General features: G+C 36.4%; 1 protein-coding gene across 21 annotated transcripts in view; it reads right to left on the reverse strand.

The window, feature by feature from the left end:
- DLG2 (discs large MAGUK scaffold protein 2) overlaps positions 1–18,644 on the reverse strand; it is a 2,194,174-nt gene that overhangs the window by 16,453 nt on the left and 2,159,077 nt on the right. For 12 of the 21 annotated variants that reach the window (XM_055281255.2, XM_055281254.2, XM_055281252.2 and 9 more), the window contains 3 exons: positions 12,354–12,399; positions 1,265–1,315; positions 169–270 (listed from right to left, as the gene is read on the reverse strand). In XM_055281255.2, coding sequence (XP_055137230.1) covers positions 169–270; positions 1,265–1,315; positions 12,354–12,399 — 199 coding nt within the window. Of the gene's footprint in view, positions 1–168; positions 271–1,264; positions 1,316–9,465; positions 9,508–12,353; positions 12,400–13,211; positions 13,312–18,644 lie in introns of all 21 variants that reach the window. The other 9 variants (XM_055281260.2, XM_055281257.2, XM_055281262.2 and 6 more) reach the window with 3 other exon arrangements.

An 18,644-nucleotide genomic window follows, 5' to 3' on the forward strand; every position in this document is an offset into this window, starting at 1 on the left:
TGAAAAGTGTTAGGCAAATAAATAAGGTACTCAGCTAATCGGAAATGGTTGGTATTTGAATTACTAGAGAGACTACTGGAGGAATGGAATTACATTTTACCATCTCATTAAGAAATCCAAGCTCTTTTTTTTTTTTTTTTTCCTAGAGGAAAGAAAAATGACACTTACGAGGCACACAGGAGCCAAATTTATCAGGGAATTCAGATATCAAGTCGTCATTGATCCGATCCTTCATGGGCCCCAGGATAATCACTGGCCGGGTATAGTTTACTGCAGAATGGGAAAGGAAGATGTAGGTAAAGAGAAAGACTTGGAAACAACTGCAAAACTGTCCTGCAAGGGTGATTCTTAATTGCCAGACAGAGCTGCTAAGGGCATTACTTCACTGGATAAATCACTCATACAGCCTTGAACAGGGAAATTGATGTTTAACACTCAGGAGGTTGACAGTGCCTACTTTCTGGAATCTACTAGCAGGGAAAGGCAACTGCAGTATCTGTCGATGAAAAGAAACATTTGGAGGAGTTTTGCTTACTCTCTGGCTCTGCCTACATAATGTCAAAACAACTGATTTTAGTCAACTGAGTGGGAGAAAAAAGAATCCAAACCAGCTGTTCGGCTATTGTTTAGACATGACTATAAAAAGTAATTGTTAGTAGTAATAACATCTTATGTTTTCATGATTTCTTTTCCCCAGATCAAAATACTCTCTATACTTTGCTACGGTTTCTAGATTTCCTTGTATCTGAGATTAGAAGGAACCTGAAAGTTCATTGGGTAAAAGTCCCCATCTGATGCTTGAATTCTCTCTGCAGTATCCTTGTCAGTAGCAATTGGCCTCTGTATAAATGCCTCCAGGAAAAAGCAGCAGCTTACAAATAGCCTATATCTTAGGCAGATCTGCTAGAAAGTCCTTCTCAATACTGAGCTGACATCAGTCTCTCAGGAGACTTTATTCACCAGTCTCATAGCTAGTGCCCTTTATGTAATTTGAATGTGTTCCTTCCCATTGAGGACCACTCATCTGGAGGACTGCATCCTTCTCTTAGGTGCTATTTAGTGCCCATACTCAGCAGGAAGTTGTTTGTTTGGTGATAGGGTCAAAGAAAGAGAGAGAGTGAGAGAGTAAGAGTAAGGTATGGTCTCAAGACAACAGAGCATTAAGCCAAGTTTATTCTCTTTAGTCCTTCACTCTTTCCCTTCTTCAGTGATGTCACCTCTTATGGCCCAGAAATCAGGAATGAAAGCATGCTGGGAAACTTACTTTCCTGCCTTGTAACAGGCTCATAGGAAAGAATGAGGTCTTCTTGTCCTCCTGAGAAGAGAAGGAAAGAAAACCACAGTGAACTAACAATCAGTCATATATTACAGAGACAAGCCCTGCTCTGAAACACAGGAAACAGACACAGCTCAGGGTTAATTCTCCTTCCTCTTTCTCCTTGAACCGTTCAAAAATATCTTCATCCTCATAAAACTCTTTAGCACCATTTTAGTACCAGATTTTCACAGTTATAACTGTAAGTAATAACTGGTTGGTAGCTATTTGCTGCAGGGCAATGACTTGTGAGACTGCTTTCTGTCTGGCATTGAGAATGGAATGCCATGGCCTCTACACCAAGCATTACTACTTAAAAGGAAGCCATTTAGTTCAAGGAAAGGGTCCAATTCAATAGATGGCTGCTACATAATCAGAATTGCTGTACCTTTTATTTCATCTTCTATTTCCCCAAGAAGCACACTGTTCAAAAGCAAGTATATGCTTATTTCATTTATGATATAAAAACTTCATCAGGACACTCAGGGTTTTACTCTAATATTAATTCATCAGGAAAATGCTGTGAGTCAATTAATGAAGATCAAAAATTGAGGTGTGTCCTACATTATTGGTTATAATTGCTGCTAAACCGTGCCTTGAAACTTCAGATAGAGAACTAAGGAAGACACAGTAGTAAAATGTCAGCCCCTCCAATATCATTTGCTACAAGCCTTCTGACTCAGGGTGGACCTCAAGTCAACAAATAACCATAGAAAGAAAATTGGTTTTTGGCATTTATTTTTTCAATCATCTATTTTATACAATCGATGAATTAATTGGTCAGAGGATTAGCTCAATTTCAGCTGCCAACCCAGAAGTGTCTGCATTTTTTTTTGCATTGACTAACCTTTGGAGCAGCAATAGGTTAGGGCTGTTGAAAAGAACTTTCTGTCTACTAGAAGAAATAGTGGAGCAGGAGTGGAATATGAGGTAACTTCTGAAACCAAAGGGCAATTCACCTTTCCTGTATATCCTCACCACCCACCCCTGAAGCACATTCATAGTCTATTAATGCCAGGTTCTCTTCCTTCAACAGCCACAGCACCACAGAAAGAGAGGTAATTTGATAAGAAGAGTTAATATCATCGACTGGTTTGATAATGAGATGGATTTGGGGAAATTGAACAATATGTGGGTATAGCTGTGAAGTCAGATGACTTCCTTGGAGGCTGGGTAGCTGGAATGGGATAGGGGTAGGAGTGTCTTACTTTTTCAAGTGTGAGAAATGGCCTCAGGCTGAAGTCATATTTTATCTCAGCCTCAAGGAGGGCTTGGGCTCAGAATGGCACCACCATGCCAAGCTACTTCTTAAGGGTACAGAGAGTGGACCTTGATGCTCCTCCTAAGTGGTACGTACCCATGGCCGCCCCAGAAGTGTTCAGGGGACTCTGCCACATTGGTCAGAGGTTTGGTCAGTGAGGAGTCAGATTCACTATATTTTGTACTCAGGAAAAGAATGATTCCCTTTGAATAAACTACTGAAATGTACAGAGCCTAGGCCAAAAAACATGAAGGTGATTGATTACTAACCCCCAGTTATCTAAAGCCTGAGTGATGTAGAGGGTATAAGCATTCAAGGTTTTAGTTTAGTATTATTTCATCAGGAAAATGCTGTGGGTCAATTAAAGAAGTGTAAAAATTCTCGGGGAAAAAGTATAGTTTTAATGATAGAAGCATGGTACACTAACATTGCAATTTTAGACGATAACTTTACAGGGGAAATCTTCAACAATTAATGTGCAAGGGAAGAATTCTGACCATGGGATAACAAAAGCTTTAAATGTCAGGTAACTCTTGGACCTCCTTATTAGGCTGGGAGTTTCATAAAGGCGAGGACTATGTTTTATTCATCACCATGTCTCCAGTGCCCCATCGAGTGCTTAACATAAAGATGTCAACAAATTTGCATTCTGATTTCAGTCATGGGAAACAGGATGAGTGATGAGGCCAAAGGTAGGTTCTATTTTGTGTTTCTGTCGATATGGTCATTTAACTTTGGAAAGCATGGTTTTCTCTAAATAAATAGAGCGCATCATGTTCCCATAAAAATCTCTTCCCAATGGCTTTGCAAATCATTCTGATGGAATGTTCTAAAGGCAAATCTTTAATAAGATATTTGATGTCAGTGTTTATGATTGCGATTCAGAAAACTAGGGCAAAGCATAGCTTTGATTAATTTTGTTCAAGAGTTCTCTATCTCTGTCTATCCATCACTTCTTGGTTTACTTTTCTATGAAAGGCACTGGTTCTGGTTCTGGTTCAGAGCAGTAGTGTTGGTAGACAGCAATGGCAGCATCCCTTATGTCCGGGCCACCCCAATTCTCAAGACCTTGTGGCAATCAGGTACTGTGTAATACCCAGGAAGCCTGTGGGGAAACCCGTGGAGGTGGGCATGACATAATTGCTGTGAATTCAGCATCTTAAACTAATTTTTACTTCCATGTCCAAGAATGAAAAGCCCTATGGGTAATGGGGAAGAGACAAAGGGGAAGAGAAAAAGCCACTGTGATGAAGGAGAGAAAATTCATGTCTTTGTGGCACTTTGCAGGCCTTGAGGGGCTTTCACACCCACTGGCTTTTATGTCTCACAGGTATTGCTTGAGGTAGGTACTCTGACGATCCCCAATTTACAGGTGAAGAAGCTGAGGCTCAGAGATGTTAATGAGCCCTGATTCCTCAGCTAGTAAGCAGTGGAGTCAAGATTTAATACTGCACCTTTTTCAACTCTTGTGGAGTATATTGCACTGTCTTGAAACAGTGACAGAAGCAGAATTCTCTGTGGGGCAGGGTGGGTGGGTGTTGAGGTAAAGCTTACAAATGAAGAAAAAATTGGAGAGAGAGATAGGGGCTGAAACCAGGTCGGGGTTATTAAGAGGCCATCAGGTACTCTGCCTCTAAACACAAGTGCTCTCTCTTTTCTTTTCTCTCTTTTTCTTTTCTTTTTTCTCTCTCTCTCTCTTTCTTCCTTCTTTCTTTCCTTTCTTTCTCTCTCTCCTTTCTTTCTCTCTCCTTCCTTCCTTCCTTCCTTCCTTCCTTCCTTCCTTCCTTCCTTCCTTCCTTCCTTTTCTCTTTCTTTCTTCCTTTCCTTTCCTTTCCTTTCCTTTCCTTTCCTTTCCTTTCCTTTCCTTTCCTTTCTTTCTTTCTTTCTTTCTTTCTTTCTTTCTTTCTTTCTTTCCTTTCTTTCCTTTCTTTCCTTTCTTTCTTTCTTTCTTTCTTTCTTTCTTTCTTTCTTTCTTTCTTTCTTTCTTTCTTTTTCTTTCTTTTTCTTTCTTTCTTTTTTGCTATTGTGTCATCCCTATAAAATAGTCACCCTTAAGAGTTTTTCTATTTTCTGCTCAGGAGGGGTTGGCACTTCGAAATAACAGCTGACAAAAAGGTACAAACTATTTCTTGGTTTTGTTTTGGCAACTGTATGGCTGAAAGTGGGAGAGCAGCACAGAGCTGTGTGTGGATGTCTGCAGCTGCCAGAGACTTGGCAGAGGGTTTTGTCATAGTGTCCACAAAACACTATGTGTTTAAACTGGAAGCCAGTCACAATGAGAGACCCTAGTATGCCTTTATGCTAGAGAAAAGCAAATTGCTGTTCTTTAGGAATTCCTGGAAACTAGAAAAGAGAGATGATGGAGTTGAAGACCAGTGGCAGTACATTTAATGCTCAAAATTTAGTTTTTAGTGCCTGCATATGATGATTTTTAAGAACTAATTAGGTTCTTAGAGTCATAGAGTGCTAGTGCTAAGAAAGGGCTTAGGGTTCATGTGCTTCATAGATGGCAAGTACATACCACACACTATTATTCTCTCTGACCTTGACAGGCATCACAAACTGATCATTGCCGGGATTACTGCTGAGCCTCAACATGGCCTTAGAATACTTTTCATTACAACTCTTCAGGCAGCTACTGCCAATTGGTTCGAGTTTGAACCTTGATTAAAATTTATTTGCCATTTCTGTTCCAATTCAAGCTACTCATTTTACATAGGAGAGAACTGAGTCTCAAAGACTTGAAGTAATTTCTTTAAGGTCATATAGTAAATTCATGGCAAATTGTCTCCACAGAATGTTCAGAAGATGAATTTAATATACGTACAGTCCTTAAAATCAGACTTGGTGCCTAATGTTATATAAATGTTGTTGTTTGTATTAACTTTATAGGTAGTATGAAATGGTTGAAAGTTACTAGGTAAAATGTCAAGAGGCTTGGATTACAAACTTCAGGGAAGAGTGAAAAATGAATGGGATTCAGAATTAAGAGGTCTTGGTTGGATTTGCAGTGCTACTACTTTAATAAGGCAGGCAGCCTCTTGGAGCTTCAGCTTCCTCATATGGAAAGGGGGCTATTAATGTAAAACATGTCTAATAGTTCTGTTGCAGAAATTAAATGAGATAATAGATGTAATGAAAAACTGCTTTATAAAGACTAAAGGAGTAAAGACATCTAAGGGCAATAGTTGAGAATAACAGAGTAAGGTGAAGAATATGCACCATTTTGACTGACTCCAGTGGAGAAGTTTTGGGTCTCCTGATCTCAAACACCTTAGTTTCACTCAGATCAGTTCTTCGAGATCCTTGTTTTGAAAATCCTACTTAACTGGTGAGCACTAATGGGTTGGAAGGATAATTATCAGCTTGCACACATCCATGATGATGTAAAGAGCTTTACTGAGCTTTGAGGAAGGCATGTCTTTAGCTTTAGAAGCTTGCATAGTCCTCAATATACTTGCCTAGTATTTACAACCTCCTAATACAAGGGCGACTGTAAGGTATTATACAGAACAGCCAAAAATACAAGGCTGAATTTTACTGCTTTATTGACAGAAATCTAGAATTAGCCCATAATTAAGATAGTTTTGAGGTGGTGTTTTGCACAATTAGAAAATGCACACTTTATCAGCTGCAATTTTAGCTGGTGCTAAATATAGTTGGAAAACCTATTTTATAATGCATGAGATGATGCAGCAAAGATCTGAACTATTTATTAGAAATTGATGTTTGTGTGTATCTATGTGTGTGTGGCATACCTCAGGAAACATGTAAGACTTTCAAGTAAGGTTGCCACAGTGTGTAACTCCAGGATACAGTGTGAATGGTGGACTCCGGATTGTGAAACACAATGGCCTAGGTCTTTGTTTCTAACTCTGAATTATTATAATCATTTAGCCATTTTGTCCCCAGAGTGGATACGGAATGGTAAAGTATAACAGTGAAATACAACACCTGGATATTGGTGAAAAAAGGGTTTTTTTTTGTATTTGTTTATACTATTTTTTAGTCATAATTACAGCAAAAGCCAGGAATTCACTAGAAAAATGCAGCCTATTTTGACTTCAAAGTTGGTACCTTCTGGAAAATATATTTGTTCCAAACCTCTGTGTCTTTTTTCGTGGCAATGCTCTTTCTGGGAAGTTCCTTCCTCATCTTGTCTAGCTAGCAAGTTCCTCATCTTTCCAAAGCTCAGCTCAAAACTACTTCTTCTCTGAAACTACCTCTTATGCTCCCACTATTCTTGAGCCAGACATCTATCTTAGTACCTGTCACACTTTGTGCACTTTTTCATTTATTTATATCTCCTACTATTATGTGTGCTGAGATCTAGAGTTAGTTGATATTCACAATGGGTGTCATGGTATCCAAGAAGAGGACCTCATGTATAGTAGGTACCAAATGAATAAATAAACATTTCTCTGGAATTCTTCATATTTCCATTCTGGAGGAATACATGTCATTTTTCTCCTCTGAGCTGTGATAAAGACTCTTACTTTTGTTCATTTGTAAAGAAAACAAACTGAGTGGATGGCCTTCTATAACCTTGGATGAGACTCAAACCAATAGAGATAATTAGATTCCATATTTGCCCTACTAATGTCATAGAATCCAGTTCCAACTCTTCTCTCTTCTCATAGATAATTTGAGATGCCTGCAAGTGTTTCCTTTATTCATTCAATAAACATTTATGTGCAACTAGTATTTGAGAGTAAAAATAATAATTGATGTCATCTTAGAACATCACTCCAAAAATCTGCCAAGTAGTTGAAAGTCTTTTTTTTTTTTTTTTTTTTTGTGACGGAGTCTTGCTCTGTCCCCCAGGCTGGAGTGCAGTGGCGCGATCTCGGCTCACTGCAAGCTCCGCCTCCTGGGTTCACGCCATTCTCCTGCCTCAGCCTCTCCGAGTAGCTGGGAATACAGGCGCCCGCCACCATGCCTGGCTAATTTTTTGTGTTTTTAGTAGAGACGGGGTTTCACCGTGGTCTCGATCTCCTGACCTCGTGATCCGCCCGCCTCGGCCTCCCAAAGTGCTGGGGTTACAAGCGTGAGCCACCGTGCCCGGCCCAGTTGAAAGTCTTGGGCCAATTTTTATAACTTAATAATTCTGGGAAAAATATTCCCACCTCTGAAACAGAGAAGAGAAGCCTTTAAAATACTCTATAAAAATGTGATGTTTATAAGAAAAGGTAGTTCTTGTATAATATGTATTTTCCATTAAAAGAACTGAAAGATAAAGCATGATGCTTTCTTTTTCGATACCTGTGTCTACTGGATGGAAGCACAACACTTGAAAATTGAAAACTGAACATCAAGGAAACTAGTGTCCTTGGTCTTCCTGGAACCCAGAAAATAAGTTATATTTTTCTACATACTAAATTGAGGGCAGCTTAGGTGTTATTAACACAAGCTTTGGTCAATTCTTCTTGGCCTAGTTTCTTGGTTTAAAATAAAATGAAAAAGGGGGGAGGCAAATTTTTTTTCTGAAATTAGGATAATAATAAAATTATAAAAGTATAAAGAATGTAAAAATGTTGACATGTTACCATGTTGATAACAAGAACCTTTTGAATTCTTCCATCAGCAAGAATTGATGGAATTTCTTCTATCAATAAAACTTTCATCAATAAGAAAATTAGGTGGTTCCTATATCAATCTAATGTTTGATTGATCAAGGGTATCTCATCATAATTTTTTTCATTTTATTCCTTGGTCTACATCTTCCTCCTCCGAGCCTACCTCCATCTGCCATCTTTCCTCTTTTGTGCTGCTTCTCCTACTTGCCACTCCTCTGATTTTCCAAAGCCTTTCTTAAAATCCAGATTATGTGTTGTAACACTATTTGGCCTTCCACCTCAAAAAGGCATGGTTTTGTAAAGTACCATGCTATAATTGGGGGGAAAAACCTCAAACAATTCTAGTTTTCAATTAATACAATACTCATTCAAACAAAAGACAATACCAATTTCTGCCTTAGCATCTGTGGGTCACAGGTATTAGGCGTGTTTTTGGGTAGCCCATTTCACTAAGGAATATAAATTAATCTCATAGAAATTGTAAGAATCCTAGTAAAAATATGTATCTATGTTAGTCACCAAAAACCAGTAAGTAAGTAGGTGGTAAGAAACCATGAGGACTGATCAAAAGGATGTGATTGGTGTTTGGTGGATATTTTCATACACTAAGCAAATGGCTTGAGGTGACCAAACAAAGACCAGAAATAACTTTTAAATAGTTACCTACCTTTTCAGCTAAGTTTTCTGATCTAAGAAGACTTGGTCACATTTAAAAAAATTAAGTTCCTTCGACATTAGAGGATGAAACTCTTCCATCAGTTCCCCAATTATCAAAAAAGTAAAGTTAGAAACGTCATAGTATCCTATCTTAAAAGATTAATCAAAGAGAAAGTGATGTAAAAGATTCACACCTGATTTTAAAGGAACACTTTATTTATAAATGCTTTTCCTATAAAGGGGAGCCAAGAACAGAAAGGAAATGGCAAAATAAGAAGGAAAACGATACCATGGTGATTTTCCACCCTCCTGCTGAGAGTTTCAATTATTTTGGGGGTTACAATGTAAAAATCCACCATGTCGAACTTTTTACACACCTTCTCTGTGAGAATTGAATCACTAAGTCACAACCAACTGAGGTTGGAATTGTTTATTAGCAAGACCACTACTGCTTGCACAAATCACATAAGGGTGCACTGATGGCTCTAGTGTCTTTTTTATCTTTCCACATCCAGTGATTTCATTTCAAGCCATTTGCTTTGAATACAGATGATAAAAGGTAGCAATTGAAAAACAACAACAGAAATCTGAAATGACCACCACAGGCAATGGGGCAATTGCAAAGAAAATAACCGCAAACCAAAGCAGTAACTTACGGTAGCTACTTTCGCTATCGCTGGCATTAGAAGAAACATGTTCTGCAAGAACAGCACAGCAAATTAAAGAGATACCAAGCACTGAAGAGCAGCCAGAACGGAAAGGAATACACTCATGCAAGGCTACTAGAAATGTGAGCGAAAGGCAAGTAAAAGCTGCACAGGAGGCTGCATTAAGAAAACTCAGATAAGATAAGGAAGATGAAAACTTTATCTCCATTTTACAGGAACCCGCTGCTTGATTGCTGTTTCTTCTTTTTAGCAAATGAAGAAAGTATCTTTAATTACAAAAAATGCATAATGTCAATTTAGGCGATTAGAAAAATACTATGACCCATTCATATACCTCTGACTTTCAAGATTAATGTGACAATGACTAGTATGTCTTGACTGAATATTTTCTTGACTATAAATTCAGAAGCTTCTGGTGTGTAGGCAGTGTTTTCTTGCAGGCTTTTTTATTTCTCAATTTTAGCCTTTAAGAATTTTGCTGGAACGCTGCAATTCAAATTGCTAATTGATCCCTGGAATCCCTTGAATTTTATTTCTATTTAAATAGTTCCTAAACACATTCTCAGGATGAAAGGAATTCTTGAAGATCTTTTCTGCTTCAGTGAGTGAGTTGAAAATCTTTGAGGAAGATGTGAGTCACTGAATAATATTTTACGAATCAGCTCAATAGTTCCTTGTTTTTATTTTAGGATTCTTGCTTGGATAGCTATTGAATTCTAGTGGCATGGAACAGGCAGGAGATAAATGGCCTGATACACAGTACAGATTCTGGCTGAAGTATGTTTTTTTTAAATTCATGCTGAATGACTTGCTTGCACAGCAATACTCCAAATTGTTTTTTCATACATAGTTCACCTAACTTAACAGGGATGTGTTGGTTATATGCCAGAATTTGAGCTCTTATTTCCAAAATCATTTTCTTTCATCCATACTGCTTGTTAAGTTATAGATGATACACTCATCAGTCTACGAACTTATTTGTATATTACTTTAATTAAATGAGGAACATATGACTATTTGATTTCTGAAGCTCACTATAAATGACTTCAGTTTTTTAAAAAGTGACAATAGTTATACATTTTTAGAAAGAGAAAAATAATATATAAAATTATTCTCTAACAATAAAAAAGTGCTTTGATATCATACATTCTTGCCAATTGGATAGAGTAGTTTTAGAGCATGAAACTAATGAAAACCAAAGCATGGGTTAAATTCACACAAATCATTTCTCTTTGTGTTGATCTATGATCAGAACTGCATTACTAATTTGGGCACACGTTTTGCAAGTGCAAAGAGGCAATAGGGAAAGAAGTGTGGATGAACCTGTGCAAATCTGTTTTCTGTTACTAAAATGAAAGTCAAGGCACATAACCAATAATAGTGCATTTCATGGAGGTTATTATCTTAAGTGCCTTGAATTGGGTATGACAGGGCTTTTTGTTATTGTTGCCAAGTTTTACTTTTTAAATTTTTTCAATTTTTAAAGAGCAAACAAACATTTGCATATTCTGGATTGAAATAGTGTCCTATTTTTGACACTCCGAAAGCCACTACTTTTTAGTGATATTTATTATTAACAATATATTAAGATGTTTCTTTTCCCTCTCAAATTGAAAGTTTACAAATTCTCTCTGGTGGTGCTTGATGCTGTCCAGATAATGCTGAAATCAATATTTAAACTTCAGCCACTAATTCAGGAAAAATTTTCTATCATATTCCATATAGCAACTCAAAAATAAAGTTTTCATCTTTAAGATCAGTACTCTTGATCAGATTTTTTAAAATATAAATATCTTTTAAAAACTCTCCAAATGAACAATTTGATTTATGAGGGATATCAATACTCAGGGTTATAGAAAGAGCCCTTGAAAAAGTCCAGTTCAATGCAATTTTGTTTTATACAAATAAACAGCTTCTAAAAATATTGCCCATAGCTGTTAATTTAGAACAATGAAACAAAAAAAATTAAACATGTGATACAGTTGCAAAAGACACAAAACTCTGTTCTCATTTCATTGGTGCCTACACAATGGGGTTAGTTATTAAAGAGGAAAAATCATAATGTGTAGTGTATTAAGACACAGGATAATTATTTTTTTAATTGCTTAGTGCAATCAGATACAGACTAAATACATGAACAATTAGAAAATGTAAAGGTTTAATATATTTTGTGTTTCACTCTATGCTATAAAGTGAAGACCTGATTTTGTACTGTAGCTAATAAAATCACTGATAGAAAGGCATATTATTACATATCCAAACTTTATCATATAAACATTTCAAGCAGGATCACCGCAAGTCAGAAAAAAAATCAGTTAATAACAAATAAATACTCAAGGAAGATCAAGTAGCTTAAAATTTGCTTTTGGAGAATGCATGTTACTTTTGACTACAAAACAGCTCCTTTACTAACAGCAAAGTACAACCCAATTATGAGATTTGACAAGGTCATTAAATATTTCCATGTGAAAAGGCAGAAGAAAGAACATAAAGTACATTTCTATTTTGCTGTTCTAGAACACTTAGCTCACCCTTTCTTTCAACATGGTTTCTTGCTCTTTGGAGGTATTAAGCGGCAGAGCAAGTGATGCTATGGTGGGCATCAGGACCATGTTGATAATATCACATGGTCAGAAAGGGATGGTGTTAACTGCAACAGAAGTTAGAGTGCCTGATACACTTTGCTTTTAAATGCTGACATGCAGAACAAAACGATCGAAAGTTACTTTGTAGGAGCATTCACAGCTAGGTAACAAATAAAACTCGTATCTTGTGCATGCTAGGAGTGAAAGGCCCTCAGGAAAAGGAACAAAAGCCAAACTCAAAAAGAAAGGAAAAGAAAAGAAAAGTTACAGTGACCATTCCTGGAAACTTACTCAGAGTCTTTGTTCCATAACCGTCGTCACCTAATCCGGGGATGTCCTGCATGGAAGTCCCCAGAGAGAGCAATGAGAGAGGAAGAACAGCCACGGAAGAGGAAGGAAGAAGTCAGTGGAGTTGAAATGAGTACTACCATGACAGACCGTGCTGCCTTAACAATCTGGATCCCATTCTCTCTTCTTTTAAAACAACTTTCACCCCAAACTCCTTGAGCTGAGATTCAAGAAGGAAATTTCTGATTTGCAGAGCAACTCAAGGTTTAAACAAAAGATTGTAAGAAAAAAAAAAATTCAGCAAATGCCCATTTTTTGACCATGGTTAATCACGTTGCCACAGAAATGCCCCACTTAAGGAATAAACCTCTCCAAATTTCATAGCAAATTCTAAATGATATCCACCATTACAAGCTCAGTGTTTAGTGTTTTGGGGGAGGGAAAGAGTGAGCAAATGTGCTAGTAATCAATAAAGATAATTTAATTGTTCCTAACATTCCAAAAAACATATGTGGCAATGGAATCCAATATTTCTTCTCAGAAAAGAATTTGTCTCAAGACTTAGAGGGTTGCATGATAGAAAAGGCAAACCAGACCCAGTCCTGGTCAAAGATAAATGTTGGTTGGGTGCAAGTCCCAGTTTTGGCAAGTCTCTCTCCAATGCCTTCTGCAAAGAAGAGCCATGTGAAAGGAGGGATCCAGACTGTAGTCAAACACTGGTCACAGTAGTAGACCTGTCCTGCCTGCCTGCTGTGTTGTTTGCCTAGGTGTGTGGCGTGAGATAGCCTACATCCTGCGTGTTGCCTGTGAATTTTTTTTCTCTTATGTTGCATGTGACATTATCTTTCAGAATCTACTTACGTTCAGGATCACTCGTTTCCTGCTCACTCTGCTCCTTGTTCTTGTAGAATGGGAATTTTCGTGAAAAGATGAAGCTCTTTTTACGCTTGTCATTGAATGACTGTGAAGGAGAAAAGGCATGGGGCAAAAACAGGGGACGTCTAATTGTTGTCACACTCATGCTGACAAAACAACTAGTTTGTAAAAGCACAGAGAGCTGTAGTGACGCAAGTGGATAATTCTAAAGTGGTGCCAGAGAGTTCTAAAGGTCGATTTTATTTTCAAGGAGTATAAATTCTGAATGGTGGCACCTTGGAAAAATTGTCTCCTAAGCAAAAGACTGGTTACAGATAAATGGTGATGGAGGGAAAGAGTCTTAAATTAGAAGGAAAAGACCCAGAATTTTTTGTGCTGGCTCTACATCTTGCTAGTTCATCACCTTAGAGAGGTAATTGAATGTCTCTGAACCTCAGTATATTCATCTGCAGAATGAGGACAATGATAGCAGCTCTTAGGTGGTGAGACTCACAAAAGACAATGTAAACATAAAGTGCTATACAAATGTCTTCTTATCACCATCAGGTAGAAAACACTTTATTGGAGAAACTGGTTTTCTTCTCAGTGTCTTGATGTCTTTTAAAATAATTTGAATTTGAGTTACTTCTGCTTAGTTTTAATTAAAACTGCACAAAGAAGTATGTAGATTTATGATATATGATAATTATAGCCTTATACATGAATACATAATCATTAGAATATAACATTTTTATTCAAAAGAGATTTTTAACAATAATTTAGCCCCAAGCCCTCATTTTGTAGACAGGGAGCCAGAGGCACAGAGAAGTTGTGTCCTATACTGATATCACACAGCTAGTTGGTGACAGCCATAAGGCAATCAACAAAAATCTGTTAAAATTGCTGCTAAAGGGGTATTAACTTGATATTCACTTATCAAAGGAAAAATGGCAGTCACTCAAACTAGATCCTGATCAGGTAAAAAAAGTAAGAATGACTGTCTTTAAAATTTTTAACTATTCCATTAGCTTAAATGAGGCTGAATTAAACATAACACATAGACACATCATATGATACGGGCATTAGAATTTATTCATTCAAGTGGATATCATGTGCTTGCCTAGAAGACTCCTTAAGAAAATTCCATTAATTCCACTGCTGCTGTTCTTATGCAAATGTTTTGTGGGGTTTCTCTTTGGGAAATGTGTTGACAGTCATTTTATAAGCCATTAGCCATGCAGGTCTTACTATTTCATACTCATATATCATTAAAAAATATGTTTCATCAGATTGACTACCACCCTTGTTTGGCTGATTTGGCTCTGAGGGTCTTTCAGCTGCTGAAAAAATTAAAATCACTCCTCAAGGATCAAGATTTGTTACCACATAGCTATTGAAATGAAGGTGCCAAAGACTCTGAAGGTAATTTGAAAACAGGTATTCAAAAACGTTTTTGGCAATGGAAGCTGTTAGGAGTAAATGTAGAGCAGCAAGGTGACCACTTAGAAGGAAAGGACACTTGTTTGGATGTGCACTTTTGTCCCATTGGTGGGAATGAGTCCTGTGCCCTTATGGATTTGAAGCTTGACAAAATGGTATAAATAACTTATTCTTCTTTGTATACTCGAAGGAAAGGACACTTGTTTGAATGTGCGCTTTGGCCCATTGGTGGGAATAAGTCCTGTGCCCTTATGGATTTGAAGCTTGACAAAATGGTATAAATAACTTATCTTCTTTGTATACTCATACATTCCCATGTCAAATATCCATTTTGGTAACCATGTACATTTAGGAAACGTTGAAGCACTGAAATGTTGGTGCTGTCACTCAATAAGTAATTCATTACTTTTTTAGGTAGTAGAAACTTTCAGCAAAGTAGAGCTCAATTGTATGCCCATTAATAAGGTTTTATGAAAAATAATGAACCAAATAATAATTTCAAGAATTAGGGGACATATACTTTACATTCAAGTACTAAAATTACATTCTCAGAGGGAAAAGAGGTATCACTTCAGAATTTATTACTCTGCTGACAGCACCTATGTTCAATATAGTTTTATCATCATTTGTAATTTAGGGTTGGTGTCCAAAAACAAGGTTGAGAACTGCCCCCAAATTGTCCCAGTTAAAAATGATAGTCCTTAAAAGAATACTAAATATTCTTGCATCACTCCAGTTTCATGCCACTTTTACATTCAAGCATATTTAAACTCCAGTAACTGAAAATAAAAGAAAAAAAATCATGTAAGAATTAATGGCATGTGATATTGCAAGGTATGTTAGACATTTAACTTCAACATCACCAATGACTTGTCATGCAAAAAAAAAAAAAATTACACATTTTCATGCAAATACAAAACAATGCCAAGAGGAGTAAAGCCTGGGGTGAAAATGTAGATAGAGAGGGACAATGTAGAAGGCTTTGTGAGGGCCCAAAATGGGGCTGCATGCAAGCCACATCATTTAAATGGTCTCAAGGGTCAAAGGAATATGAAAATGTGTTATCTGTGATTAATTCTTTTATGTTTCAAAGCAAGGACTATAATGTGTTAACATTTCCCAAGTATGAAAATGTTGTGTATCATGAATCATCTGATTGGGACATAATATTACTAAGCACCACACTTTTCAAAAGAACAGAAAATACAGAGTAATACTTTAAGAATAAAAGTATCTAACATGTCAGTCTTATTAGCAAAAGCCATTTCAGATTGGAATTAAAGAGAAGGTAATGAAAGTATTGATAGTTACATTTCCTTACATTTGTGGACAAAAAAAAAACAAATCACAATTTCAGTTCACATTCACAGACTTAAAAGTCACATATTTAGGATCTTAGCTAAATATTTCAACTGTAAGAGACTATATGTGGTTTATAATGCTTTAACAGTATTATTTTTTATTAGACATGTATAATACCATTATATAAGCTTTTTTGCTGCTGTAATTTTTTTCTTTTAATATAGAAAACGAAAATCTGTTACATGAGTGCTAGGTGAGAATAGTAAATTAGCAATTGTACTATTTATAGAACACATTGTTCTGAAGCAACTGATGGCTGATTTACAGCTCTATTCTTAATTATACTTGATCAATGATATTCTTTGTCCTCTAGTGACAGTATCTTAGCTCTAGATCCATTGCTTTCATAGCAGGAAACGTCTTTAAATAGAGACTTTGAAAATATCAATCAAATGTGGCATGGGGCAAGCTGGCATATCTAAGAATTCTATTTTGGAGTTTGACCTAAAATGTTGAGTTCCAACTATTAAAGATGATAAAACAATAACTAACATTTATTGAGCATTTATGTGCCACATTTGGTTCCAAAAGCTCTACATGAGTTAATCTCCAGGCTAACTTCATGAAGTTAGTACCATCATTATTCCCATATTACAGAAGAGGAATCTGAAGTGTATAAATCTTCTATTACTTGCCCCAGAGTCACACAATTGGTGAGCAGAGAAGTCAGAAATTGAATTTGCAAATATTCCTGGTTGCAAATATCACTGTTTTTAAGAGCATGACAAGTTTCTGCAACTTAAGCCTGCTTCAAGTTTATATTTAAAATTATTAGTGCTTGACTCTCTTAAGTGATATCACAGTGTGTTCTTCCCATAGCTTGATGCTTGAAGATTATTTATTTAAATCATCAGATGCTATTGGATTCAACAACAACATTTTGGTTATCCTGTTACAATTTTTGTGATACTCATTCATAGTTTTTGGCCTTTCTTCAATTTTTCTTTTTATGATAATGTAAAAAAGGAAAGAATTTAAATGTGACAGGCCATGAATGGCAATTAAAAGGTAATTGCCCATTAACTGGCAAATCTGTGGAAACAAAGGTAAATTGTGGTTGCTTAGGGCTGGGGATAGTGGGCACAGAGATTGGGAAGTGGCAGCCAAGGTTTTTTTTTAGGGGAGATAAAATGTTATACAATTAGATTGCAGTGATGGTGGCATAACTATGAATATACTAGAAAACATTGAGTTGTATACTGTGAGTGAACTGTATACTATGTGAATTCTATCTCAATAAAGCCATTTCTTTTTAAAAAGGACCCTCTCCCCAACCTCACACTACGGACTGACAAGAAACAATTGTAGCAGGTTTCTAATTTTACTTGGTGTAAATAATTTTATCTTTAATTGAATGAGAGTAAACCACTCATTCTAACCCTTGCAGTCAATTAGATATACATGTCTTTTGTTTATCTGATTTTGTTTTGTCTCTGTTAAATGAATACCTTTCATGTTGTGACAGACATTAGAACACCCATACTAGGAGTCACTATTACTCAGAAGTCTCCAGGTTGTTAGGTCAAATGGCATGAAATTGCCCAGCCTGACCCTGAGATGTAATGGCATTGGTGAACTGGCTTAAGATAAAATACATGCTTCATGAAAGAAGGAAACAAAACAAAAAACTCAAATTATTTTCCTACTCAAATCTCATGTTTTTAAACACACATGAGTAAATCTTGACATATTTTATCCTCCTCATCCAGAAAACCTTAAAACTAGGGACATGTTTTAGTTTTTCTCCTCATCTTCCTGTTCTTATTTCTCAAGCTTTAAAAGTTTCATAGTTCTAAAATGTCATCTTAGCAATACGAGTGTTCTCTAGGCAGAATTTAAATTTATACTGAGCTCAGATACATCTTTTCTGTGACCTCCTTATTGTTTTATACATGCTATTTTCCTCTCCTTGTTTCTCCTCTAAAATAATTGTGTTCCCCTGGGAAAGTTGTTACTGTACATTTGGGCCACCACTTTGTATTATACAAATCTTATTTTCACACACATAAAAAGAGAACTTTGAAAACAAGTGAGGTAAAAGAACAAGTAATAATGTAATAAAGAGGGGTTAAGGGAAAGATAAGAGTTGGCTTGAGATATATCTGCTTACAGAAATATGTCTGTGAATGCACATATACATGTGTGTCTATAACATTGCCTAATTAAAAAAAAGATTACTTTTGCAAACCTAATGAACTAAGGGATGTAGGCACTGAGTATCAGTAGCTGCTACAATCACAAAGAGACAGTCAGAAGTTTCATGCCTTCTGAGAAAAGAATAAAATATTACTACAAAGTAGTCTTGAAAACCTCTATTTACTCCCTCAAATGAATCAGAATCTAGCTAAACCTCTGGATTCAACTACCAGTTTACAGCAACAAAGAGGATAGAGAAACATGGTAATTCATACTATAAAAATGCAATCAGCAAAATCCGAAACGTGGGAAGCTCTACAAGACAAACTATCTGATTTCATCTATATAAAATCGCAAGAAACAAATAAAAAATGGCAGAAAAACATATAGATCAGAAGAAACTTTGAGAAGGATCAACCAGTTACAATGTATAGACTTCATTTTGATCTTGGTCCAAGCAAACAAATTATAAAACAAAACAAAGCAACAATTACAACAACA

The sequence above is a fragment of the Symphalangus syndactylus genome, chromosome 6, assembly GCF_028878055.3.
Source record: "Symphalangus syndactylus isolate Jambi chromosome 6, NHGRI_mSymSyn1-v2.1_pri, whole genome shotgun sequence".
In the NCBI taxonomy this organism is placed as follows: domain Eukaryota; kingdom Metazoa; phylum Chordata; class Mammalia; order Primates; family Hylobatidae; genus Symphalangus; species Symphalangus syndactylus.